At 41.6% G+C, this 27,518-nt stretch overlaps 1 protein-coding gene across 1 annotated transcript; it reads right to left on the reverse strand.

Annotated features, from left to right (window-relative positions):
* Positions 1 to 8,936: 8,936 nt before the first annotated feature.
* Positions 8,937 to 13,392, reverse strand: LOC121366420 (E3 ubiquitin-protein ligase TRIM7-like). The gene is made up of 2 exons (XM_041490878.1): positions 13,113 to 13,392; positions 8,937 to 10,736 (listed from the first exon to the last, which is right to left on the reverse strand). The coding sequence occupies exons 1-2, from the start codon at positions 13,390 to 13,392 to the stop codon at positions 9,322 to 9,324; spliced, it is 1,695 nt and encodes a 564-aa protein (XP_041346812.1). The 3' UTR covers positions 8,937 to 9,321.
* Between the last annotated feature and the right edge of the window lie 14,126 nt (positions 13,393 to 27,518).

Raw genomic sequence — 27,518 nt, forward strand, 5'->3', positions numbered from 1 at the left:
CCAATGAACTAATCACAGTCAAACAGCAGACTACTTGCGCGGACATATTTTCGGATTTCCAAATGGGAAGATAACTGTGATCTCAGGCCATACCAGGAAGAATTCGGGCACGTCCATTCCGAGACCGGTCTCTGGCATGGCCAGGGATCTGACCCGGGAGAGAAAAGTATGTAATGAAAGGTAACACCGAACAGAGAGATCAGTATATGACCCCGTATGACCCTTTTTCTATCGGGTTTTCCCACAGATTGGTCAATATATGACCACATATTAATCCTTTTCTATCGGAACTTCTCATAGAGAGGTTGTTATATGACCCCGTATCACTCCTTTTCTATCAGAGCTTCCCAGAGAGAGGTCATTATATGGCCCCGTATCACCCCTTTTCTATCTGGTGCATCACCCATTTTCTATTGGGTCTTCTCACAGAGAGGTCATTATATGACCCTGTATCAGCCCTGTACAGACCACATCGCTCCTGCGGATAGCTTCACAGCAGAAGATCATTAAACGTAAATACCGAAATGTTGAGAGAAAATGTCTAAGTAACGAAGTGAATTTCATCATGAAGGAAAAGCTTAAGTCTGTAGAAGAAAGAGGATGAGAAAGGCAGAAGGCCGTCGTTTTAAAATGTAGAGACCTGAGATGTTGAGTTATTGCTCAGTGGTGTACCACTGACGTCAAGATAGGCAAACTGCACTATGTTATATATTTAAAAGAACTAGGACATAGTAATATAGGGTCATTACTGCTTAGTGGTGTACCACTGACGTCAAGATAGGTACCATGCACTATGTTGAGAGTAAATCATGTATACACAATGGGATTCCTTTTATCAAAAGATTATCAAAATATAGGTATCATGCACTATGTTAAAAGTAAATCATGTATACACAATGGGATTCCTTTCATCAAAATATTATCAAAATATAGGTATCATGCACTATGTTAAAAGTAAATCATGTATACACAATGGGATTCCTTTTATCAAAAGATTATCAAAAGATAGGTATCATGCATATGTTAACAGTAAATCATGTATACACAATGGGATTCCTTTTATCAAAAGATGATCAAAAGATAGGCATCATGCACTATGTTAAAAGTAAATCATGTATACACAATGGGATTCCTTTTATCAGAAGAAATATATTTAGTTAAATAGTTTGTCATACTATCAAGTCATTTATGTTGTTTTACAAGTCAGGTTGATGAAAGCGAAGCGCCTTGTCGTAAATTAGAGTGTTTGTTTACACTGTGCATAGATGAGATGGACGGAGCTAACGTCACTTCGCCCCAAGCTATACCACCGGACGTCACAAAAACGAATCAAAATGGCTGTCCCCAGTTAGCAGGAATAATCATGTTTTTTTATTAACTCAAAAATTACGCGTTTTTCATTTGTTAAAGTGTCAGTATGTGTTGGTGGTCCGGGTATGCATCTTTCCAACACATAAAACTCTTGTTTGAGTTGATCCTACCTATATATATATATATATATATATATATATCTGTGTGTGTGTGTGTGTGTGTGTGTGTGTGTGTGTGTGTGTGGCCGCGTCCCAAGGATATCAACCATGGGATGGTTTCAGTGTATAAGTACACTGTGCAATTGTGGAAATATTGACGTAAATAATATCAATCGCAACGTTATTTCATAGTTTTTATATGCACAGGAACCTGGGAATTAAATACAGTCGAATACCGCAAGACCGAAACAAGGACTTCGAACATCACATCAACATATTTAGCGACAGGGGCGGGACGTACCCCTGTGGTACAGCGCTCGCTCGCTGTGAGGTCGGTCTGGGGTCGATCCCCGTCGGGGGGCCCATTAGGCAATTTCTCGGTCCAATAAGTGCACCACGACTGGTATATCAAAGGCTGTGGTATATACTAACCTGTCTGTGGGATGGTGCATATAAAAGATCCTTTGTTGCTAATCGAGTAGCCCATGAAGTGGCGGCAGCGGGTTTCCTCTCTCATTATCAGTGTGGTCCTTAACCATATGTTTGACGCCATATAAATGTGTTCAGTGCGTCGTTAAATAAAACATTTCATTCATTATTTAGCGACCGTATTATACTAATATCCCATAACGTGTCATAACTATTTACAAACACAGTTTCATAGACTAAACATATTATTATGAAATACAACTAAATGTAGCTCGCATTATGCATCCAAACGATCACTAATAACAATGGTTACGCAACTTTTTGTCTATAGTGTGCGACATGACAAAATGCACTATTAAGAATTTCATTAAACAATAACTATAATAAATGTCCAGACATTACACAATACAAGCAAATATGCAAATAATTACTACTAAATGTAAAAATAAATATTCCGTTTCGACCAATATTAATAATACTTGAGAAAAATCCAGGTCACAGCACGCAGTTAACAAAGTTGTTGGACAGCCGAGGCAATATATATATATATATACTTTAACAGTATTCGTTAACATTGCCTGAAGAGTGTGGTCATTATTTGACCATACGAAACAGAGCTGTAGCAATAAAACGATGAAGAAACTACTGAAGTCTGGAATTATTTAATATTATTTAATATATATATATATATATATATATATATATATATATATATATATATATATATATATGAATTAGTGAACTAGGACATATTAATATACGACCTCTCTTTAGTTAGATAAAAAGGGCACTATGTATAACAAGTACTTTTTAGGGTTGTTTTTTGTCGTATGGGGTGGGGAGGGGGCTGACTCACCATCCACAAGGTACAGTACTGATGAAGTGATGAGGTTAGTTGAAGAAACGTCAGAAAATTCGTCTTGACTAAGTCGGCAGGCTAATTACTATGCGATATAGGAAAAGTTACCTCCAATACCATGAAACATTATATTACTTACATGTTAGAAGTGTAACAATGATTAAAATAATGTCAGTATGATTTGTTTTAATTACCTGTACATGTATTACCAAACTTTCTAAAAACTCCATTTGTACTGAAGGTTCTAATTAAATACCACAAAAGGAAAGAAAGAAAGAAAGATTTTATTTAACGACGCACTCAACACATTTTATTTACGGTTATATGGCGTCAGACATATGGTTAAGGACCACACAGATTTTGAGAGGAAACCCGCTGTCGCCACTACATGGGCTACTCTTCCGATTAGCAGCAAGGGATCTTTTATTTGCGCTTCCCACAGGCAGGATAGCACAAACCATGGCCTTTGTTGAACCAGTTATGGATCACTGGTCGGTGCAAGTGGTTTACACCTACCCACTGAGCGTTGCGGTGCATTCACTCAGGTTTTGGAGTCGGTATCTGGATTAAAAATCCCATGCCTCGACTGGGATCCGAACCCAGTACCTACCAGCTTGTAGACCGATGGCCTGCCACGACGCCACCGAGGCCGGTACACCACAAAAGGGTGCACGTACGACCGATATATTTTAACGTGTTGTTGTTGTTTCTTTGCAACGAGAATTAGTCTACTTGTATTGCTATTGTTCAAGATATTTTGATATCTCCATATTGTTGAATGATATACGGTCTCACTACACAGATGTCATCTGCCATTGAAATCCATGATACATTGCCCAACTTCAAATAAAGATTGCCAATAGAACGGGTTCTCGTTGGCACTAACAACATACACCATTGCTAACATACAGTAGACACGCATTTATTTTCCACTCCAGAATTGAGAACATTTCCGTCTCAGTTTCTTTTGCTATATGACTGCAACTGGCTGTAGTACCGGTCCGAACTGGTAGTTTAAGAACATATTCACACCAGTTGCCTCTTCCGCTATACACCCGTGTCCCAAAAAAAGTCAATGCACAATGTTACAAAATATAAGGGGTAAAATCAAGTCAGTAGGCTTATCATTGAAAAATGTTATTGTAATTCTTCCCCAATTACTAGAAGTGAATATGTGAACCACACTATATGATGAGGAAGAACCTTACTGATCCTAAAAACTACCGCCCTGTCTCGTTAACGTCCAGTGTCTGCAAGACCATGGAGTACATGGTTAACATTCGCCTTTCTCACTTCTTGGAACTCAATAATGTATTTACTGAGTTTCAGAGTGGGGTTAGAAAAGACTACTCCACCACTGACCATCTTGTTCGTTTGCAGACCGAGGTTAAAAATGCCTTTAGGAGGAAACACAAGGTGGTCGGTGTCTTTGTGGACATTGAAAAGGCATACGACATGGTCTGGAGACATGGATTGTTGCAAAAAATATATAAAATGGGTGTAAGAGGTTCTATGTTTAATTTTATTCATAGGTTCATAAATAATAGAAGTTTTACGGTAAAATATAAAGGCTACTCTTCACCCTGTTTGGAACTGGAAAATGGCATCCCCCAGGGGTCAGTGATTGCTCCAACTCTATTTGGTATTTTTTTATTAATGATTTGGCTAAATCACTCACTGAAAATGTATCTAAAAATTCTCAATTAAGTATCGGACTGTTTGCGGACGATACAGCCTTCTGGAGGGTAGGGAATACATTTGATATTGTCAAAACAGACCTCCAGTCGGATTTAAATGTTTTACAAAATTGGTCAGAGGACTGGGAGGTAACCATTTCCCAATCTAAAACCTGTTCTACATCTTTTTTGGGCAGAATTGGACAGCCAATGCCAAAATTAGATTTATCTTATGACAATAAAGAAATAACTCAAGTCAAATCGGTCCGCTTTTTGGGAGTGACTTTTGACCAGCGTCTCACCTTTGCGGAGCATATAGCCAATGTAGTTGGCACCTGTAAATACTATATTAATTTTCAGCAGTCCCATGGGGCAATGATAGGAAAACTCTGCTCATGATGTTTGAGGCATTCATAGTCTCAAGACTTCAATATGGTGCGCAGGCCTTTGGCTGTGCCAGTGACACCCAGCTTAAGAAACTTGAGAGCGTGTATAACAGGGCACTATGTACCATCATTAGAGCTTCTGTTTGCACGCCCCGTGATAGTGTCTTAGCTGAACTCGGAGTGCTACCGCTGACCCTTAGAAGAATTAAACAGGGACTCAAACATTTATTTAAAACAAAAAACTTGGTTAGAGATAATCCAATTAATAAACTTGTTTCCCTTTACACTCAGTCAGTCCGTGACTCAAATATATCCATTTATTCTTATTTATTACGTTTTGCTAATGATTTTGGGGTGGCGAATCTACCTATAAGTGATTGTAGCGCTAGATTCAAAGCCCCATGAGTTCTCATACCCCCCCCCCCCCCCCAAGGTAAATCTTTTTATTAAAAACGAATTAGCTCAAATAGACCTACCAGTGTTTAAAAATACTCTTTTCAGAATTATTATGGGGGAAAGATGCAAAAACTATTTACAAATTTATACAGACGGCTCCAAAAACCCCATAACTGGTAGGACGGGTATGGCCTTTGCCGTCAAAGAATTAAATGGATATAGCTATTATAGAGCCAGACTGACTGACAATGTTTCTGTCTACACCACGGAGCTGTTGGCTATACAATATGCCCTGGTGTGGATACTAAACAATCATAATAAAATGGACCACCAAGATAAATTTATTATACTATCTGAAAGCTTAAGTGCCCTTAATGCTATAGATGGCTAGCACAGTGTTAGGCCTGAAATTGTCAAAAATATTATTAGTTTTTACAATAAAATTATTCAAATGGGGGTGAAGGTCGTCTTTGAGTGGATACCGGCTCATGTGGGTATCCATGGTAACGAAATGGCTGATCAGTGTGCGAAAAAAGCCGTATTGGATGATGAAATTAAAATCAATATTAAACATAATTACAGTGAAATTAACTCAATGATAGTGTCATGTATTGACCGCCTATGGCAAATTGACTGCAACCATAGGACGAGAGCATGGCACGCAAATATTAAGCCTATTGTCTCCTCACAGGGCCCTATATCATTTGACATTAAATCTACTAAAATAATTGCTAGACTTCGCATGGGTGTTTCAGTTGCTTTAAATGAAATTAAATTTAGAATGAAAAAAATTAATAGTCCTAACTGCACCCATTGCAATGTTACAGAAGACATAAATCATTATTTATTCTTCTGTAATAAATATACTAATAATAGAATTAAATTAAAAAACTTTTAAAAATAAAAATAGTAAAGCTTTTACTTCTAAACATTTATTAAATCCAAATAAACAGTATACATTAACGATAGATAGGTTACTAATGTACGTGAGCCAGTTAGTGCCACTTGAAAGTCAAATTTGTATCTCGTAATTACAAGATAACAAACTCGTAATTACGAGATACTATTTCGTAATTACGAGATAACTAACTTCGGCCTATGTGATAGAGGCAAATGTTAATATTTAAATATTTAATTTATTGATTAGTATTGGTGATGTTGGCCGACTTGCTTGGGTCCGACGCGCCCCACTTGGTGTATTATCCCTCGGTGGGGCCGGTTGGGGCCAAGCCATAAGCCGCACAGTTGTGTATTATCCTCTTGTGTCGGCTATTTATGGTCGGCCTTCATTGCTACTATAAATTTGCTGAATAAACAATAATAATTAATAGTGATAGTGAAATTAAATTAAACAAATAATTTAATTGTTTTGGGGTTTTTTCCCCCACCCTGCTATCGCTCTCCCCTAGGGCTGTACAGGTTTATATTAATTAATATTATTATATAATTAAATTATTTTTAGTTAATTAATCTTATTGTTTATTTAATACTATTTTAATTCTCATTTAAGTTTTGTTGTAGTTTAATTTCGCTTTTTTTTCAGTGTTGTACGGCCATGGCGCATATCGATCGATATCTCGAGTGTGTAGCCGACTCTGCTCTCTGACGTCAGAGGTCGGAGCAAGGTCAAAGCTCGGTGTCAACACGCTCCACGTATCGATCGGTTATTGCGGGACTATGTACACACTGTTGTTTTATTTATAGCCTATAGCTTTTTTTTTTTTTTTTTTTTTTTTTTTTTTTTAAATTTATTTTATTTATTTGTTTTAGTTGTTACTGTTCGGTATATTATTTTAGTATTTATTTTATTATTATTATTATTATTTATTATTATTTTATTCTTTTATATATCAATTTTAGCCTTGGGGTAATCCTCGCTTGTTGTTGTTTATCTAGGTTTACAGTCGGGTTACGACCTGGTATATTTACGCTAATCACCTTGGCTACTTGTAGTACTTGTCTATTTGTAGTTTTTATAATAAAATCGTTTTAAATATTGTATATCATTACATTTAATATATGTGCCCATCGTCTCCCCCCACAATTTAGTGGAGGGCGGGGGGCACATACATTTTTATTTATACTGGGTGGTGTGCTTCCGCCCGGGCCCCCATTTGTGGGGGTCCGGGCGGGGATAATTGAATACCCAATTATGTTTACATTTATGTTGCATTTGTTTGTGTTGTGTATCTGTATATATGTTGTATGATTGGATGCGTGATTGTTGCTCGGTTGTTTTTTTGTTTTTGTTGTTGTTGTTGTTTTTGTTTGGGGTTTTTTGTTCTTTTTTTTCTTTCTTTTTTTTTTTTGGGGGGGGGGGGCTTATCTGGCAGTAATCCCCTCCCCTTTCCGGAAACTGCACCGTATATACAGTTTGCTCTTTTTAATTCGTTTATATATATTTTTTAATAAAAATAAAATACAATAAAATATAATTTAGTGTAGGTTACCAGCATGCTCGCTCATTTAATGTGTTTTCCCTATTTTTTTATAAGTATTTTAATCATATTTTATATTTTTAAATAAAAACAATTATGTAATTCAACAGGGTAGGCAACTGGTCTGTGCTCGTGGCAGTACCCTGGTTGATTATACCTTGTGTTCTGTCACCGGTTCTATAGATTAAAGTTGTGACAGCGTCTGTTGAGTGACTTAATCTTTATGTTCTAGGGCGGACCGAGGGGGCGCCTCGGAGTTCTCGTTCTTCTCTTCTGGATGTGTTTCACTCTCCACGGCGGGATGGACATGCAACACTTTCCAATCAACGAATTTTTCTTCAACATCTACAAGAATTGCCTCCTAACTGATATATGTGTCGCTCTACTAGCGACACATTACCAGACTATCCCCTAACTCTCCTAGTGACTTTTCATTAAATATTTTCTTTTTCTTTATATAAATGATTGCCATGACTGGATCGATCTGCGGTTGGACACGGTGGGGTGGGGTGGGGTGGGGTTGGGGGGGGGTTGTGATGTCAGTGGTTAGGTTTCTTTGGGGCCATAGGGCGTAGGCGGTTTGGCCTTAGGTTTAGTGAAAGTTCCGGCCTCCCTTCTCGCCCCCTCACCCTCCTGGTCACACCAAGGCCTGAAATACGATTGGTAATCCTTTTTAATCAATACTAAATTCAGTATAACTTTTCTGTGGGTTGGGCTTACCCCCCTACCCTTTCTCCTTGCCTCTGGGGACTAAATAATTTTATAGGTAATTTATATATCTCTTTAGACTTCCCCATCTAAAATGGCGTCAAATTAAATTTGTATTAGAAGTAGACTAGGGTTATCTGCGTTTTAGGGACGCAGTCAAAATTATTAATGGTGGCGTATTATTATTAATCATTTTGGCCTTAAAGTTCTATATTTTTAAATTGTTATACTAGTTAGGTTTTTCTTATTGGAAGCCGGACTCGCGGTAGGCGTGCTCGAAACCATAGAGGTATATGAGCACGTTAAAAACATATCTATGTCTAAGCAGTTGGGAACTATAGTGCGCAGTGATGAATGCAATCTCACCCGGAAGCGAACTGTGTAGTGACAATTAACGAAATTAATCACGTTGGTGATAAATGTGACATAATTTTTGATATAAAATGTTGTTTCATGTGGACAGTAATTTGAACTAGTGTCAATTTACTAAAAAGTATTTCCTTGAAAAATAAAACTAGACAATTGTTTAACGACACCACTAGAGCACATTGATTTATTAATCATCAGCTATTGGATGTCAAACATTTGGTAATTTTGACATAGTCTTAGATAGGAAACCCGCTACATATTTCTGTTAGTTGCAACAGAACATTTATATGCACCATCCTACACACCTACCACGGCTTTTGGGATCGATGCTCGACCGACCGCGCATCAAGCGAGCGCTTTACCACTGGGCTACGTTCCTCCCCGAACTCGGATAGTCAAAGACGCTTCCAATTATGTCTAAAACGAGTAACATGAAACCCATTCAAAAACACAATTTTAAGGTTGGGAGGTTATAGCGTTTATATTCATGGTGTATGTGTTGATTGAAACACCATGTGTTGAAGTTATAGTCACATATGTTACTGTAACTTACTTTTGTCATCAATGCGATTTCATTCGGTAGGGTAAATGCTAAGTTTGGCTCCAGCCAAATATTTTTATTTCTCCATTTTCCTGGGTGACATAAAGTTGGTCTTGAGCGAAACAAAGAGACAAAGGCTGTTTTAGGCCGTCCTTCTGTGTGATGACGTCACGAATACCCTCCCCGTCACGTGACAGCTGAACAATGGCAGCTCTACCGTTATCACAGACATAAACAAACTCCTCAGTGTCACATGCAACATCATACAGGCCATGAAACCTTGCTGAATCACGTGATACCCACATTACCTGTCCTGATGACGACACACATGTGACAATGTTAGGTATAATTGATACAACAACTAGAGAGTCGCCTTTCACTGTTAGATACCCGGGTTTGAGGATGACCTTGTTAGGAATAGACCGCATGACGACACACCGCTGGTTTAGTATGTCCACACACCCAGGCGACCTTCCAGCCAGAGCCATGTTGTCGTCAGGCAAGACGGTTATGCCGTAGTAGCCTTTCTTGGTTGTCTCCGTCTTCGTCAGGTGTATGTCATCTTGTACATTCAGATGTAATAGTTTTCTTTCTTCTGGCAGGGTGACGAGCACCTGGTGGTCACGTGTCTTAGCAAGGCAGCATGGTCTGCTACTGGTCCTGTAGAGACTCTGAACCGTTTTGTGTTCAGAGGAAAATGATTTTACACATTTGTTGTCCCAGTCAGCAACAATGATCTTGTTTGAGTATTGACCTTCTAACACTAGGATAGATAATAACATTGGACATTCTGTATCGGATTCCAGTTTTGCATTGATCGTTTGTTCATGCTTTAACCTATCTGACTTCCGGTTTATCTCGACCTCTGGTTCAAATATCGACGTCTGTAAATATATTGTGTGTGTTATCTTGATAGATTTTACGTCAGGTCTCGAAATTCTCCCAATTTCCGCAGAAAACGTTTTTCTTCCTGTTTTCTCAGGTTCAACTAAAGTTATTGCCAAATCAGGAAATTCTGGACGTGGTGTGGCTAAATAATCAGCTGTTATCTGTTGTATTTTTGAAAATTTGGTAACATGTCTTTTCATATCAGAAACTGACGCAGATCTGAGAAGATTTTCGCCCAGTTTCAGACATTCTTTACTTTCCTCTATCAGTCTGTTAACATCAGTGAACAATTCAACTATTTCGTTATTAACAGATTGACGACATTTTTCCAGTTCTGAGTTCCTCTTTTCCAGTTCAGCGCGGACTGCTGTTGTGAACTCCGCTATCAATTTACCTCCTTGTATCTGCATCTGAGCCGCAGTCTGTGTCGCGCTGACGTCGACGCTTCGCTGTAGTCTCTCAATGTCTGACGTCATCTGGTTTTCTATAAAATTACTGAACTTCTTTATCGTTTCACAGGAAGATTCAATTACCAGTCTATTTGGGTCTTGTTGAGTTGTCGCTCTTGGGTCGCCACCTACTCAATAAACAAAAGTCAAAAAGTTAGATTTGTTTTAGTTTGAGGACAGTACTAGAGCACATTGATTTATTAAATCATCTGCTATTGGATGTCAAATATTTGATAATTTTGACATACAGTCTTAGAGAAAAAAACAGCTTCATTTTTATATTAATAGCCTGGGATATTTTATCGGCATTATCCCACAAACAGGATAACACATACCACGGACTTTGATGTACCAGTCAAACAAGAGTCAAAGAAGATCCTTAAACTATGTTTGCGAATTTCTCAAACTTTAAGGGTTTTTGTTGTTGTTGTAGTTTGTATGTTTGCATGTTTTGTTTGAGTTAAATAGGCATTTGGCAAGCTAATGTTTGATTTCATGAATATGTCAAATCAAAACTAGCGCCGGACAGAGCTAATTAGAATTATAATATGCACTCATGAATCATTGTCATGACAGTGATGATAATAGGTGTTCGTGAAAGATGAGCATGCCCTGCCTTCTGGTGATTCTCCACTTTCATGGCAGACTCCACATGGTTCACATCAGTAAATTTAAACTTGATATTTCGTTTTCCCCCTTTCTTCTTTTTCTTTTGTTTTGCTCCCAGAAATAATTAATATGAATTGCCGACATGTATAAAAACTGATGTACATGCATATTTGTGTGTGTGTTTGTTTTTTTAATGCAGTATATGTTTTAAATATGAACATTGTGTACATGTAAGTAGTCTGTATATATATGAAATATATTTAAAATATTTGTAAGTTAGTGAGCTCAGTGCTCCTCAACCCTGACACTGCCAAATATTTCTGGGGACAATAAAATTAAAACAAAATAACTGAATAAAAAATAAAATTAAAAAATAAATTTAAACTTGTAAATAAAGGTATTGGTCGTCAAAAGTAGTTTGTGTACTATCATATATAGAAACTATGTTAATTTTACTTATTGTGTGGTAAGAAAGGGCAAATACAAATATATTAGACGATTTGAAGTGCAATGGAATATCTGAAGATGATAATGTATTTTTAAATGAGGCTGAATTATACGAGACACTGGTTTTACTTTCATAAAACATACCCAAACAGTCATAAATACAGACACTGCACCCAGATGCAATGCATTCACGTTGTTGTTGTGTTAACGTCATGGTGGTCATACCCTGATACCATCTTTCGATAACTGGGCGACAAAGACGTCTGTAAGGAATATTGTTTGCTCACTGAAATTATGTCTTATCCTCCCTTGAAGTGTTTGCGTTGCAGGATCGAACCACCTCAGCGGACCCATTCAACTGATTGGAGTTTTTCTCGTTCCAACTAGTGCACCACAACTGGTCAAAGGTCGTGGTAAATGATTTACTGTATGTGGGGATGTGCATACAAAAGATCCCTTGCAGCATTAACAGTCTTGTTCATGCTATGGAATTTACTACATGCTATTTATTTTGTAAATTGCAAATTGTAATAGTTGTTGTTTTAGTTGTTGTTATTTCCAAATCACTTTTACTTTTCTTCTCACGCCAAACCACAATAATAGTATTACAAAACAACATTTTTTTTTTATAGAATGATGGGACTGACTATAGTTAAATAACAGTTGCTTTGTCAGTTTGTTAAATCTGGTGGGGAAGAATTCAAGTGTATGCTGATGTTAAGAAGTTGTGTACTGAACTTAGAAGACTGAAGATAAAGACGAATTCCAGGATGTAGTGCACTTTACATAGAGACCATAAGTAAGATTTTTAAGATTCGTGACGAGGACCACCTGTGGGGCAGGATATGCTCACCGTTCGCGACCACCTGATAGCATCACTGTTGTGAAAGTGAGTTATGAGTGCACGTCATCACGGCTATTCTTATTGTAATGACCTCTGTCCAGTGCTAGTTTTGATTCAGTAAACTTGTCTGGGAGTGGCATTCCTCTTTGTGACATTGGAAGAGGGATGGAATCTCCAGTAAAGGATCTCCTCGGGCGTGGCTGTCCTCCTATAGACGAGGCACTAAATAGATATTCGTGGAATGAACCACTATTTTGCTAAATTCATATTCGACTCTGCATTGTGCAGAGATAAGACTCTGATTACGTATTACAGTTGTGTTGTTCGGATTTATTATAGTTTACATTGAGTGTCTTTATGAATACTGACTTTTGTAAATGCAGTAAGATTTAAAGATCATTTGGTGTTACATGTTGGTTTCTCGTTTACATGAAATTTAATTTCATTAAGCTGAAAGAGAAACAAATACAAAGACACGCACACACATACAGACACGCACACATACACGCACACAGAAACACCTACACATGTTATTTATAAAAATCAAGGAAGGCTTCTGAAAGTTGCATCTTTATAAGGAAAACAAGTTCTATTTTTAACTCACATATTTTAAATTGTTTGATGAGACCAATGGCGTCCACGAGTGCCAGATTTCGTTTGAACTGTGAAGCCCAAGACGATGTAGGTTGTTTGTTGTCAGGGAATCCGACCACGTCCCTGCAGTTTGGACACACGAAAGTATCATCTGTGTTGTTGGCGTCGATGTGATTTTGGAGACACGTCAAACAAAATGTGTGTCCGCACGGAAGTACGCGCGGATCAATAAAGATCTCCAAACAGAGGCTGCAGGAGATTTGGTCGTCTGTGGAGGATGCTGTGGCCATGTCTAAAAACAAATAACATTGTTACACACCTAATGAAGATTAGTCTGTTTACACGACCTATCTAGTGGGGTGGAGGGGTGGGGATGGCAGGTCGGAGATTAATTTAACGATATCTCATTGGATGCTCCGTGGTGATCAAGGAAAAGGAAAAAAGAAAGAAATGTTTTATTTAACGACGCACTCAACACATTTTATTTACGGTTATATGGCGTCAGACATATGGTTCATGACCACTCAGATTGAAAGAGGAAACCGGCTGTCGCCACTTCATGGGCTACTCTTTTCGATTAGCAGCAAGGGATATTTTATATGCACGGTGACAACATCGCAGAGACAGGGTAGTACATACCATGGCCTTTGATATACCAGTCGTGGTGCACTGGCTGGAACGAGAAATAGCCCAATGGGCCCACTGATGGGGATCGATCCTATTCTAACCAATGGGCCCACCGACGGGTGGTGATCAAGGAAGGAAATGGTTTATTTAAAGACGGACTCAACACATTTTATTTACTGTTATATGGTGTCGGGCATATGGTTAAGGACCACACAGATATTCAGGGAGGAAACCCGCTGTCGCCACTTCATGGGCTACTCTTTTCGTGTAGCAGCAAGGGATCTTTTGTATGCACCATCCCATAGACAGGATAGCACATGCCACGGCCTTTGATGCACCAGTCGTGGTGCACTGGCTAAAGCGAGAAATAGCCCAATGGGCGCACGGACGGTCTTCAAGCGAGCGCTTTACCACTGGGTTACGTCTCGCCTCTCCGTGGTGATCATTTAAAGACTTCAAATGAATTACTACCAGTGAAATTATCACTACTGTTATCGAATGCTACTGATGACACACGATCGAATGTTTAAGTTAAGCCAACAAAAGCGTTGTTAATATGATTGATTTTGTGAGAATAGCTGAATCAAGGTTCAGTAACAAAATTATAGCTCTTGGGTTGGTCCAAATAATATCATGTAACTTTTTTTTTAAAACCCGATGTTATAACTGCGTGAATCTCAATTTTGCACTATTTTCGGCAGAGCATAGAAGGCAAAAGAGATGTTCCAGCTATTTTCTTTATTTCAGTTTAATAAAATGACTGTTTCCATTAGTTGTTCATGTTGAATTAGTCAGACAGAGAAATGCATTTTTTCTCAAAGTTCGAAATTGGGGTATTAAGGGTCCTTTATTGTTAATTTTGTTTAAGAACATAGTCGAGAACATATTTCTGGCACATGACATTCTGTCGCCTTTGATCATTTTGAGATATATTACCTCAGCAACCCCCTTTTTTATTATTAACGTGGGGCTTTTCGTTTTTTTATCTTCTAATATTTGTTTTAGCTGTTTTGTTTTCTCATTGATAATACATGAACCCATCAATCTATAATATGGTACGCAATGCCTTTTTAACGGCTTCCCATCGTTCTGACCGCTTCTCCTCTCTTGATTTGTACTGCTGACAGCCTTCTTTGTACTTAACCTATGCCGCAATTCGTAAAGTTCTTTTTGCGCTCAGGTCCTGTCGACTGTCATACAGACACCGTGTTAAATATTGCACAGAAAGATGAATTCTATAAATACACCATCATAGATGTCAGCTAGACAGACAGTTGGATGGTTATGATGCTCTCGTTACAGTCAGAGACCAAGCTATGTTATGTTTTCGCAATTGCTGCCCACCAACAGTAGTCAAAGATTTCCGCTCTAATACAACAACTATCCTATATTTGACATTAAATACCGTTACATCGATAATTTTCGAGTAGTAATCACTAATACACACACTACAGGAAGAAACCCGACAGCACCTACGTATTTAATTGGAACATAACTGAAAAGGGGTGATATCGGGTTTCTTTCTGTAGTGTGTGTATTAGTGATTAACATGTGTAATTTGTTTTTAATTAAGGAACTTAAAAATTATCGATGTAAAGGTATTTGATGTCAAAAGCAATACAGTTCTCATGGCTAGACGAGAAAATAGGTAAGACAAAGCTGGGCATGAGTAATATAGAACTGTATATATATTGCACTTCAACAACAAAAAATAACGGTTATAGAAAAGATCATGTGAAGAGAATGCCGATGATTTTCTGGTTGCACAAGAGGTCAAGTGTCGCTTCCTTCATTTGTTTTCAAAAACAGATTCAAGCTCTCGAATACAGAAATTTGCCCATGTGGACAGGGAGAAGAGACACCAACGCATTTCCTCCAGGATTGCAGCCAACACCAACAAACAAGAGACCAGATGTGGTCTGCTTACGTATCCCAGCCAGCACCAACAAACAATAGACCAGATATGGCCTGCTTACGTATCCCAGCCAGCACCAACAAACAAGAGACCAGATATGGCCTGCTTACGTATCCCAGCCAGCACCAACAAACAAGAGACCAGATATGGCCTAATTACGTATCCCCGGCAGAAACATTATATGGCGACAAGAACACTGGCCAGTTTACCCTGATGTCGGGTAGAATCGAAAAAAGCAACCTATTTACGACTCAACAGTCATGATTAGGGGAAACGAAACGAAGAAAAGAAGAAGAAGAAAAAACAAAAACAACGAAAAACCACAATGGCATTGATGTCATCGGACATGGTCATTGGATACTTTCAGAGAAACATGTTTGTACACTAGGCCATCAAATGGTCCTCGTTTGAGAGATAATGTTAGATCTGCCGTCTGTAACGCATAAAGATATTATGCTGACAATGTTAATATACAATAGTATTTGGGAAAATGTTCCTATAAGTACCACTAAACACAGACCAGAATGGGAAAGACAAAAGACGATATATTTAGTTATAAAAATCCAAGCAGCAATGGTCCTATAAGCAGATTCTGTACAGCAAGTATTGAAATCCTTCATTAAATATTTTGTACCCTAAAGCCCAAACGATAGCGGGTTCAAAGTGTTGATACAGTGACTACTAAGACGAATGTTACTTATACTTGTAATTCCGCTCCAGACATATGCCATTAACAACCACCATCAAGAAGAAGGCCTACAGCCACTGGATTAGCAGGGTTGGAGAGCATGGGGACAATGCTCCTCCAATATTAAATACTGTAAACCGTGAAATAAATGCGTGCGTATAAATTTCGCGCCGTTCGCGTCCAACCTTATGTCGCGAAATTAATACGCACGCACAATTTTCCAGTTTGAAGTGTGCTTAAAGTGATTTGTTTTCTTTTGAAATATTTTATTGAGAATAAAATTCACAAAATTATTCACTCAACAGGCACAGCCTATACACGAGCTCTCCTTGATGACGACTAATCGTTAATTGTTTTATGTAACTTCAATCGATGGCGAATAAACGTTTATTGTTTAGACCAAAGGGTCTTAACAGTTAACATCTGAAGCTGTGAGTTGTGATTATAATACAGGTGAGGTGGGTAGGGCCTAATCCCCTCTATAGACTCTGTACCAGGCACAATTCCTTGATGTAGGAAAACAGAATATTGATTTACAGACAGTAACTTTATAACAATTACAGTGAGCTGTTTTTATCCACTTTTTTTTTTTTTAGCTGTCAACGGTCGTTCGCGAAATTTACACGTCGCGAACATGCGCTAAGGTATACATTCGCGAAAAAAACACGTCGCAATATTAATACGGTTTACAGTACGCCGATGTTTACTCCTAAAGTGTTGATGCAGTGACTACTAAGAGGAATATTACCTATACTTGTAATACTGCGCTAGACATAACACCATTAACAACCACCATCAAGAAGAAGGCCTACAGCCACTGGATTAGCAGGGTTCAAGAGCATGGGGACAATGCTCCTCCAATATTAAAACAACGAATTGCCTGAGATTCAACATTTAATTTCTACAGCTATAAATGTTACCAGATTTTATAATATATATATATATATAAAACATATGAGATACCCAATAGACTAGAGAGCGATTGATCAATGTTCTGTCTAAGAACAGTTTAACCCAACAGCACACCACTTAGAAATCTTGATCGGTCCTTGAGATGTAACATGCGATGTTTAGTACGCGCAGGATTCATTATAAAAGATATATCTTGAATAACCAATGCAGTTTATACATACACACACACGCACGCACACACACACGTACACACACACACACACACACACACACATACACACATACATGCATACATACATACATACATACATACATACACGTGTATTTGGTTTACAAAAGTAGATGCAAAAAGGCAAATGACTACGACATCGCCATCTTCCAAAATGGCCGTCTCTGTCAAGAACAAATATGTGCTGGCGAGATAGTCCACAAACCTGCTTTTATATTTTATATTTAAACGAAAATCAAGCCAACTGAATCATAAGATTAGTATTCAACACTTGAAAGGATATGAAGAGAACCGATGAAGGCGCCATTAAAAAACCGGAAGACACTATGTTGGCCACGCCCTCATGGTCACATTTCACGCTTTATTATTGTTTATGGTTCCCAATGTTTGTTTATAACTTTCTACCAAGGTTAAAGCCTCAGAATGTTGTACGGCGTATTTAATGATTAGTGGAGACTTACAATGGCGGCCATTTAAAACAAGGGCACTCTTTGAGCCACGCTCATGTTTTCGAAGCCGTTAATCCTAAATATGGGAAATACCCTTAAATATTGGACATTCCGACAAACTGTCACATCTCAAACATCGTGCCATTTCATATGTTACTTCGGGACCAGATGACTAAATATGTTGTTTTCATCTTCCACGAACACAGAATTATACAAAAATAGTTCAAAAGATTTGATAAATCATATTTTCTTTGACCCCAAAATGGCTCAGATGTAAGCGTGATCAAAATGGTGACCGTTAGACCTATGCTGACCTAATTAACAGATAAACATTGTTCTAAATTTTACGAATAGATAGTCGAGACCTGTAGCGCTAATATAAAGGGTCATTTGTTATTCTATCTTGTATATTGACTGAACTAGACAGTTTAATTATCCCTACACCTAATTTATTCATGGAGTATATTTCAACACTCATTAAAAACACCAATTTTTGTTTTTAATCAGGAATAGATTTGGCAAGTAGAAAACTCCATTCCATAAAGGACGGGACGTAGCCCAGTGGTAAAGCGTTCGCTTTATGCGCGGTCAGTCTAGGATCGTTCCCCGTCGGTGGACCCATTGGGCTATTTATCGTTCCAGCCAGTGCTTCACAACTGGTATATCAAAGGCCGTGGTATGTACCTATCCTGCCTGTGGGATGGTGCATATAAAAGGCCCCTTGCTGTTAATCGAAAAGAGTAGCCCATGAAGTGGCAACAGCGGGTTTCATCACTATCTCTGTGGTCCTTAGCCATAAGTCTGACACAACATAACCATAAATAAAATGTGTTGAGTGCGTCGTTAAATGAAACATTTCCTTCCATTCCATAAACTACATAAATTTATATCAGGGTATTAAAAAATACTCTCGGACTTTTTGGACCTTTTTCGGTTAAATACACACACACACACACACACACAGACAGACATAGACACACGCAGACACACACACTCAGACACACACAAACACACGCACGCGCAGACACACACACACACATAGATACAGACACACCCATAGGCACACACGTACAGACACACACACAGACACACACACACGCACACGCACACACATACAGACACACACACAAACACAGACACACACACATCACACGTACACACACACACACACACACACAACATACACACACACAAAGACAGACACACACACACACACACTTGGACTACAACTATGAGTGACTCAAACTAGTGTATGAATATAAACGTAAAAATAGTGGCCGGTCCGACATCATCTCCCGGCTCGTGGTGATGTTAACTGGTCAAAACGGCAGTATTTCGACCCCTGCTTACCTTATGAGCTGTACAAGATGGCTGCCGCCGCGTAAATGTTCACATCTGTTTTGGCGACCAGAAGACTTCAGAGGTTGTAACCAGTTCAGACGGCGTCATGGTTGTCGCAGGATCACAGGTAAAACAGAGGAGGATCACAAGTGTTAGATGAATTCATTCTATACAAATAAACTGGAGTACGAGCCACAAATGAGTACTACACAACATACAGCTGCACACGATAGTAACTAAGATACGTGTATATACCGGACGAAAGGATGACGGTATGATAACGCCGTGAGTTATTTTTATGCTGTACATGAACCACAAAGTGGGTCACTGTTAGGCTCAGGTGACACATCTATATACCCAGTTTTTATCGGGTGACTGGTAGTCGTCAGGGGCGTAGGCTGGGGGGGGGGGGGGGGGGGGGGGGGGGGGGGGGGGGGGGGTCGGGAGGTTCGGACCCCCCCCCCCTCCCACACACACACACACGCTGAATCAAATGGTCCGCTTTCAGAACTAAAACATACGGAGTTTCTTGTGGTGCAAAAACAAAATAGAAAAGGTCCACTTGGTTCATATTCGAATCCCCCAGGTCCAGCTCACGCTACGCCCCTGGTCGTTATGTATGTATGGCAGTGTTTTGTATAAATATGCATACAGTTTACCTCTGCTTGCGTGTGAGCCTGTTGGAACCTCTCTCTCTCTCTCTCTCTCTCTCTCTCTCTCTCTCTCTCTCTCTCTCTCTCTCTCTCTCTCTCTCTCTCTCTCTCTCTCTCTCTCTCTCTCTCTCTCTCTCTCTCTCTCTCTGTGCCTGTTGGAACCTGTGTGTGCGTGTGTGCGTGTGCATTTGCGTGTGTGGGGGGCTGAACATAACCCAGTGTTAAAGCGTTCGCTTGATGCGCTGTCGGTCTAGGATCGATCCCCGTCGGTGGACCGATTGGGCTATTTCTCGTTCCAGCCGGTGCTTCAAAACTGGTGTAACAAAGGCCGTGGTACGTACTATCCTGTCTGTGGGATGGTGCATAAAAAAGATCCCTTGCTGTTAATCGAAAAGAGTAGCCCATTAAATGATTCGGGTGAATTACGAACTATGCCGGAAACTAATTTCAGTGCCGTGATATAAAAGTTTAATTTTGAACTTTCGTTTCAAGACGGAAAAAACCCATAATAGTGTAGCCATAAAATCTATATAAAAGTATAAGTAATGCAGTAATGATTGACCCCGGTGTGACCGTCCGGCAGTCGATTCTTGCGGTTTTTGTCTTCACCGGGAGAGGTCCTGCCAGATTTTCAGCCATTTTTATATTAAATTAACGCTTCGTGCCTTTTATATTAGTATACCACCACTTGGACAAGAGTAAGTCACTAGCCATTGTATTTCCCGTTGTATTTCTTTTGCAGGCTCCGTTCAAGGATTGAGAGTTTCCAATTTATTGCTTACGATTACGTCCTCTGACCGTCCTTGCACCAAGATATTAATGGCCGCCTTTTGTTTATTTTGAGTAATCTATTGTAATTTTAAAACAGTCTATTAACTCCTAATTATTGTTTTGTAGTAGTGCCAGCTACTATCCAAGACAGTATTAATTGTTATACTGTACTATAATAATATTTAAATAAATAATTCCTACTTGGAAGATCCTGTAAAACCAAAAAAGTTAAATAATAATAAACAACAACTTGACCTCTTTCCCCATTACAGCCGCCATGTTGGAGTCAGTACTCGACACGTCCGAGATAAAAGATACGAATGATTTTAATAACTTACCCACGGTAGACAAACTAGATTTAGTTTTAAACAGCAATACAACCCCCAATAAATCTCCGGATGAACAACTTGCCTGGGACCATGATTTTGGTACTCCCAGGATAGGAAAAAAAAACCCAGTCGATGCCTCTACCCCCCTAACGTACGGCTCGGACAACCCCATATCCCCCCCCCCCCCCCCCCCTATACCGGACTCCTGTCAGAGATATAATGGCTGACATACTAACTAAACCTTGCTTGTCAGTCATTGATGAAAATCCATCCGATGAATCTTTTTCGGATTCCCCCCCCCCCCCCCCCCCCCCTAGACAATAACATCTGGAATGGCGATGAGGAACCCGATTCCTCTGCTGGATCAAATAACTTAATTATCCATTTGGAAGAAGACCTCCCAGAAGCTCTCCCCGCTGAAATAAACATTTGTCCCGACCCAACCCCCGACTCTGTTGTTATTGGCGAGGTAAGCGCCAAATCTCAACGTGACGCAGCAAGCGCCAGTGGGTCACAGTCACCACCACCAACTCCAACTAAGACAGTGAAGAAGAAGAAAAAGATCCTTCCCCCTACACCACATCACGAGGGCCAGAGAAAGAGGAGGGTGGCGGAGGAGGTGACCCACGCATCAACGGATGAAGAGGTGGGTAAGTATAATGTCACTACTGCCAATCGTTACAGACTTTTGGCAGACGATATCTACGAAAAATATACCGGAGATGAAACTGCAAAAAAAAGTAAAATCTTTGTCAAACCCCCCACTTCCCCTCCCCCACCCCCCATATCTGGAATTAGACAAGTCTTTTTCGCTGGAAAAAAACCAACCAGACATGAGTACATTTTTTTACAAGAATCCATTAACTCGATCTCCTCAGATGCCTCTTTCAGTCTTGAATCCTCTCTTTTCTTTTTCACCAGGCTCACGGATGGAAGAGTTTTCATTCACTCAAAAACAGAGACCCCCCTACTTAAGTTAGGAAGCTACTTCTATCTTCGCCCCGATCCCAACTCCAGTGTTAGCGTAGAGATCTTATTTGAGACCATCTACCAGGAGCCCATAGACGTTAACAAGAGCCTGGAACATACCCACACCTCTACCCCTTCCTACTCCCAGCTAGGGTATGATGATGATGATAACTAGTTTAACGTGCCCATATACCACTAGGGTTTCGAACACGCCCATCCCGAGTCCGACCTCCGATAAGATCGGTGGCCTGACTCGGGATGGAAGGGGGGGGGGGGGGGGGGGGGTGAAACTGGGCAGAAATTTGAAAATAGCAATTAGTAAAGAAATTAAAAGATAAAATAACAAAAATAAAAAGGTTACAAGCCAAAAATAAAAAAGAATTGACTGCTCGGTCGAATATTTATATAATTTGGAGCATTTTAGAAGGACAGTCCAAAATTAAATACGAGAAAGAAGAGAGGATCGGACTATTTAATAATAATAATAAAAAAAGAAGTAATTTCGACATAAAATTTTGAACGCAGATCTAAAAGTTTAAAGTCCGATCGATATGTCCACGCGAGTGGCCTCGTTAAGGCCGTTTGGGTGCACAGCATCTACGGGGAGGTGATGATGTTCCTCTCCTCAAAGTGAGGCACCAGTCTCCTGTAGCTGTGGGTGCTAAGGCAGTGGACCATCTGTGGGTACTGGGCGCCGGTGACGATCTTCATGATTCTGTGAATGGTGTTGTTATCCATGTCATGGCTGAGGAATCCCTGTCGGTAAAGATCATCCCGGCGCGACGTCACTACAATAGCTTCCACTCCCCGTAGTTTGACCGTGTGGATGGCGACCTGGTGGCCATCGGGAAATGTCTTGAAGTTTTCCTCGTAGACCCCGCCTGGCAGTCTGTCGGGGTCCGTGACGTCTCCCACCAAGTACTTAGAGTACTGGCCTTTGATCTTCCGCGCTGCCACTCTCCAGTCACCCGAAGAGGAAGTAGAAGGCCGCGTCTTGGCTGGTTGGTCCCCCGGCGGGGTCACGGCCTTCCTCTTGACAGCCCCAACATCCAGAGTCGCCGTCACGGAGTCCCCCGTGGGTGGGGGTCTCGACGCAGACGAACGACGAGCGGGAACAGGCGACGCTGGTCGCGGTGCACTGGTTGGCTGCTCCACTTCCCGCATCTGCAGTCGGTGCGGCTGGTTGGCGAGTCGCCTCCTGTCGCTCCGTCCGGATTGGTCGTGGTGGGGGCGGCGACGCAGACGGGACCGCCGCTGGCGGTTGAGCCGCCAGCTTTGTCCCCGCCTGAGCTGCCCCTGGCGCACGTTTCCTCTTCCTTGTTCTCTTCCTCTTGGGTGTAGCCGCGTCCCCATATACCAAAGTCACAGCTAGGGTATACCCAAGACTCCCAACTCAGTCAAAATATTCATCTCCAGGTTTTAAGTTCTATCCCCCCCAATAACGTCAACAACATTCCATTCCAACATTTATTTACATGCTCATATACCACTAAGGTTTCAAGCATGTCTGTCCTGGGCATAATCTCTGGACTTTGCCAGTGACTAAGTCCAGGACGGGGGGGGGGGGGGGGGGGATTGAGTTTGAAGTAGGCAGAATTTGGAATAAGTATTTAGTTGATGATGATGATGATGATAACTTGTTTAACGTGCCCATATACCACTAGGGTTTCGAACATGCCCATCCCGAGTCCGACCTCCGATAAGATCGGTGACCTGACTCGGGATGGAGGGGGGTGGGGGGGGGGGGGGGGGGGGGGTGGCGGCGGAGTAGAGTTTGAAATGGGCAGAATTTTGAAAATAGCAATTAGTAAAAAAGTTAATAGAATAAATTTAAAAAAAAAAGAAAAAAAAAAGAATTGACTGCTCGGCCGAATAATATTATTTATATAATTTGGAGCATTTTAGAAGGACGGTCCAAAATTAAATAAGAAAAAGAAGAGAGGATCGGACTATTTAATAATAATTAAAAAAAAGAGAGTAATTTCGACATAATCTTTTGAACGCAGATCTAAAAGTTTAAAGTCCGATCGATATGTCCACGTGAGTGGCCTCGTTAAGGCCGTTTGGGTGCACAGCTTATAGGGACGAGATGGGTTGCATCCCGTCAAGAAAACCCCTAGATTGACAGTCGATAGATGTTGAAGGTGTAGTGCTGTGCTGAAATACAGATCTTGAGAAGCCGGATCCGTCTGAACGAGAGAGAGTATCAGACTAGGGTATAGTCCAGTCGTGATGGGTTGGTATAGTGGTGCGGACGGGCCCGACTCCGGAGGATACGAGATGGTATCACTATAAAGCAAATAAAGTCTAGAAAAAGAGTAGTAGGGGCCGACCCCGCTTCCTATTTCTTCTTAGAGTGGGGCGGTCAATCTTCCAGTGCTGCTAGGACAGGCTCGGACATGTAAAGACTAAACGCGAACAACCGTGGCGTTCTGCAGAATGGCCGTCATACGAGTCACAAAAAAACAAGTCAACATAGTTAGACGGAGAAATGACGTGGAGGCGAGGAATCTCGCTAAAAAAGAATCCAACCTGGTGGTGCAGACTGTCGAAACGAGAAGCGTTCCAGCGTTCTATCAGTTCCAATGGCCGCATACATCCCAGTAGAAAACTTCATTTCGCTGACAAAAACAACAAAATGAAGGATCCCCAAGTCGAGCACATGAAAGCACGTGCAGTGTGCACCAGCGAAACAAACACGTCTTACCGCGTGGAGCTCCAGACTGGGAATAGTATTTAGTTCTGTCCTGCGACTGCGCAGACCGACTAGTAGACACCGAAAATGGGCCGTGTTCTGACTGGCTGAATTTCGATTCCTTCGGGTCTAACTAGAAAAACCTATGTCTACGGAGAATAACTGCACCTATCATCATGTCCGGACTAAGAATTTAAACCCAAAAATAAGTTTGACTGCTCGGCCGAAAAGGTTTTAAGGTGATTTGAGCAATTGAACGGGCGCCAAAGTAAATTGTGTTGGACTATTTATAAAAAAATAAACATAAGAATTTTGAAGCTCGATCGAAAACGTTTAAAGTCCAACTAAGCCCAAAAAGGAGGTTACCTGTCCTAGATAAGGTTGGCGTCTACGGGGAGGAGATGATGTACTCTTCGCTGAAGTGGGGCACCAACTTTCTGAATTTGTGGCCCCATAGGCATTGAGCCAGGGGGAGGTACTGGGCGCCGGCGATGATCTTGATGATCCTGTGGACGGTGTGGTTGTCCATCTCTTTGTAGAGGATCCCCTGTCTGTACAAGCCATCCCGGCGCGAGGTGATGACCAGGACCTCCCCGATTCCCCGTAGATCTCCAGGATGGAAGGCGATCTGGTTGCCGTCCTGGAAGGTCTTGAACTCTTCCTCTCGGATCCTGCCTGGCAGTTTGTAGGGATCCGAGACGTCCCCAATCACGTACTTAGCGTACTGACTCTTGATTTTTCTTTTAGCCAGCTGCCATTTGTCCCTGTCGGAAGCAGAAGGCCGCGTCTTGGCTGGTTGGTCCCCCGGGGGGGTCACGGCCTTCCGCTTGGCAACTCCAACATCCAATGTTGCTATCGCGGAGTCCCCCGTGGGTGGGGGTCTCGACGCTGATGAGCGACGGGCGAGAACAGGTGATGCAGGCCGTGGTGCAATTGTTCGTTGCTCCTCTTTCTGCCTCTGTACAGTCGGTGCTGTTGGTGGACGAATCGCCTCCTTCTGCTCCGTCTGGATTGGTCGTGGTGGGGGCAGCGACGCAGACGGGACCGCCGCCGGCGGTTGGGCCACCGGCTTTGTCCTCGCCTGAGCTGTCCCTGGCGCACGTTTCTTCTTTCTTGTCCTCTTTTTCTTGGCTGTGGCCGCGTCACCATACACCAAGGTCACGGTTGCCCGTGACCCGGTGTACGCGACGCGGTACTCCAACAGCAAGCCGTAGCTAGCCATCAATCCCCCCAGGTGTGGGGGGGGGGGGCAACTCGAGAGCGCACGTAGACACGTCAGTCTCTCACCATTCTCTTTATACGGTTCCTTTCAGGTCCGCACTCCCCCGACAGACGTAAACATGCTAACACCGGAGAAACCCGTTTTTTTCTCCGGCTGTCTTTCAATGAAGGTGGACGTGTCTACCTGCGCTGTCGAGCTGCCCCCCCACCTGGGGTGACTGATTGCCAGCTTCGGCTCTATGTTGGAGTTTCGGGTCACGTATACCGGGTCACGGGCGACCGTTACTTTGGTGTACGGTGACCGTGACTTTGGTGTACGGTGACCCGCCTCCACAGAAGAGGAAAGGGGGGACTGGAAGAGGAAGAAGAAGGAAGAAACCGGTGCTAGGGATGGCCCAGGGGGGACAAAGCTGGCGGCTCAACTGGCAGTGGCGCTCCCTTCTGTGACACCGCCCCCACCGAGTCCTCCGGAGAGGAAGCAACCGCTTGCGGACCCTGCATCCCCGGAACGGCCGTACACCACCCAGGACATCCAGATGTTCAAACGGACGAGTGTGCCACCACAGACTTCCACCTCCACCCCAAAGACGACGACTCCGGTGCAGCGGTCAACAACGACCGCTCCCGTCGAGTCGCCACATGGACTTGTTGTTCCGGCGACGAAAAGGAAGGCAACATCACCGACCACCCAGCCAGCCAAGACCAAGCCGCCGCCGGAATCCGCTCCCCCTGCTGACGACGAATGGACCATTGCCATCAGTGGACTTCGCCGTCACCTCCATCAGTACATGCAGGGGGACACGCTTGAACTACACCTACTTCGGGGAGGATTTCTTAACGCCAACTGGAAACCAATGGAGGACGGCAGCAGTTATGAGCTTCACTCCAAGATCTTCGGTGAAACCAAGGGAATAGTCGTCACGCACCGAAGGGACCAGACCTACAGGCAGTGCATCCTGTTTTGGAAACTCGACAACAGATCGATCCACAGGATGCTCAAAGCGGTCTGCGGCCCCGACTATTCCCTGGTGGTCAAACATCTCCAGCAAATCAAGGAACAGCTGCCGTCACTCCGAGACACTCCAAGCTCCCCGAAGTAGAACAACCTTACCTAGGACAGGTATCCTCCTTTTTGGGCTTAGTTGGACTTTAAACGTTTTCGATCGAGCTTCAAAATTCTTATGTTTATTTTTTTATAAATAGTCCAACGCAATTTACTTTGGCGCCCGTTCAATTGCTCAAATCACCTTAAAACCTTTTTGGCCGAGCAGTCAAACTTATTTTTGGGTTTAAAATTTTAGTCCGGACATGATGATAGGTGCAGTTATTCTCCGTAGATATAGCTTTTTGTAGTTAGACCCGAAGGAATCGAAATTCAGGCAGTCAGAACACGGCCCATTTTCGGTGTCTACTATTCGGTCCACGCAGTCGCAGGACACAACTAAATACGTATTCCAAATTCCGCCCACTTCAAACTCATTCCCCCCCCCCCTTTTCTGTCCTGGACTTAGTCACTGGCAAAGGCCAGAGATTATGCCCAGGACAGACATGCTTGAAACCTTCGTGGTATATGAGCATGTAAATAAATATTGGAATGGAATGGACAAACCCGAACAA

This window comes from Gigantopelta aegis, unplaced genomic scaffold (assembly GCF_016097555.1).
Source record: "Gigantopelta aegis isolate Gae_Host unplaced genomic scaffold, Gae_host_genome ctg5591_pilon_pilon:::debris, whole genome shotgun sequence".
NCBI lineage: Eukaryota > Metazoa > Mollusca > Gastropoda > Neomphalida > Peltospiridae > Gigantopelta > Gigantopelta aegis.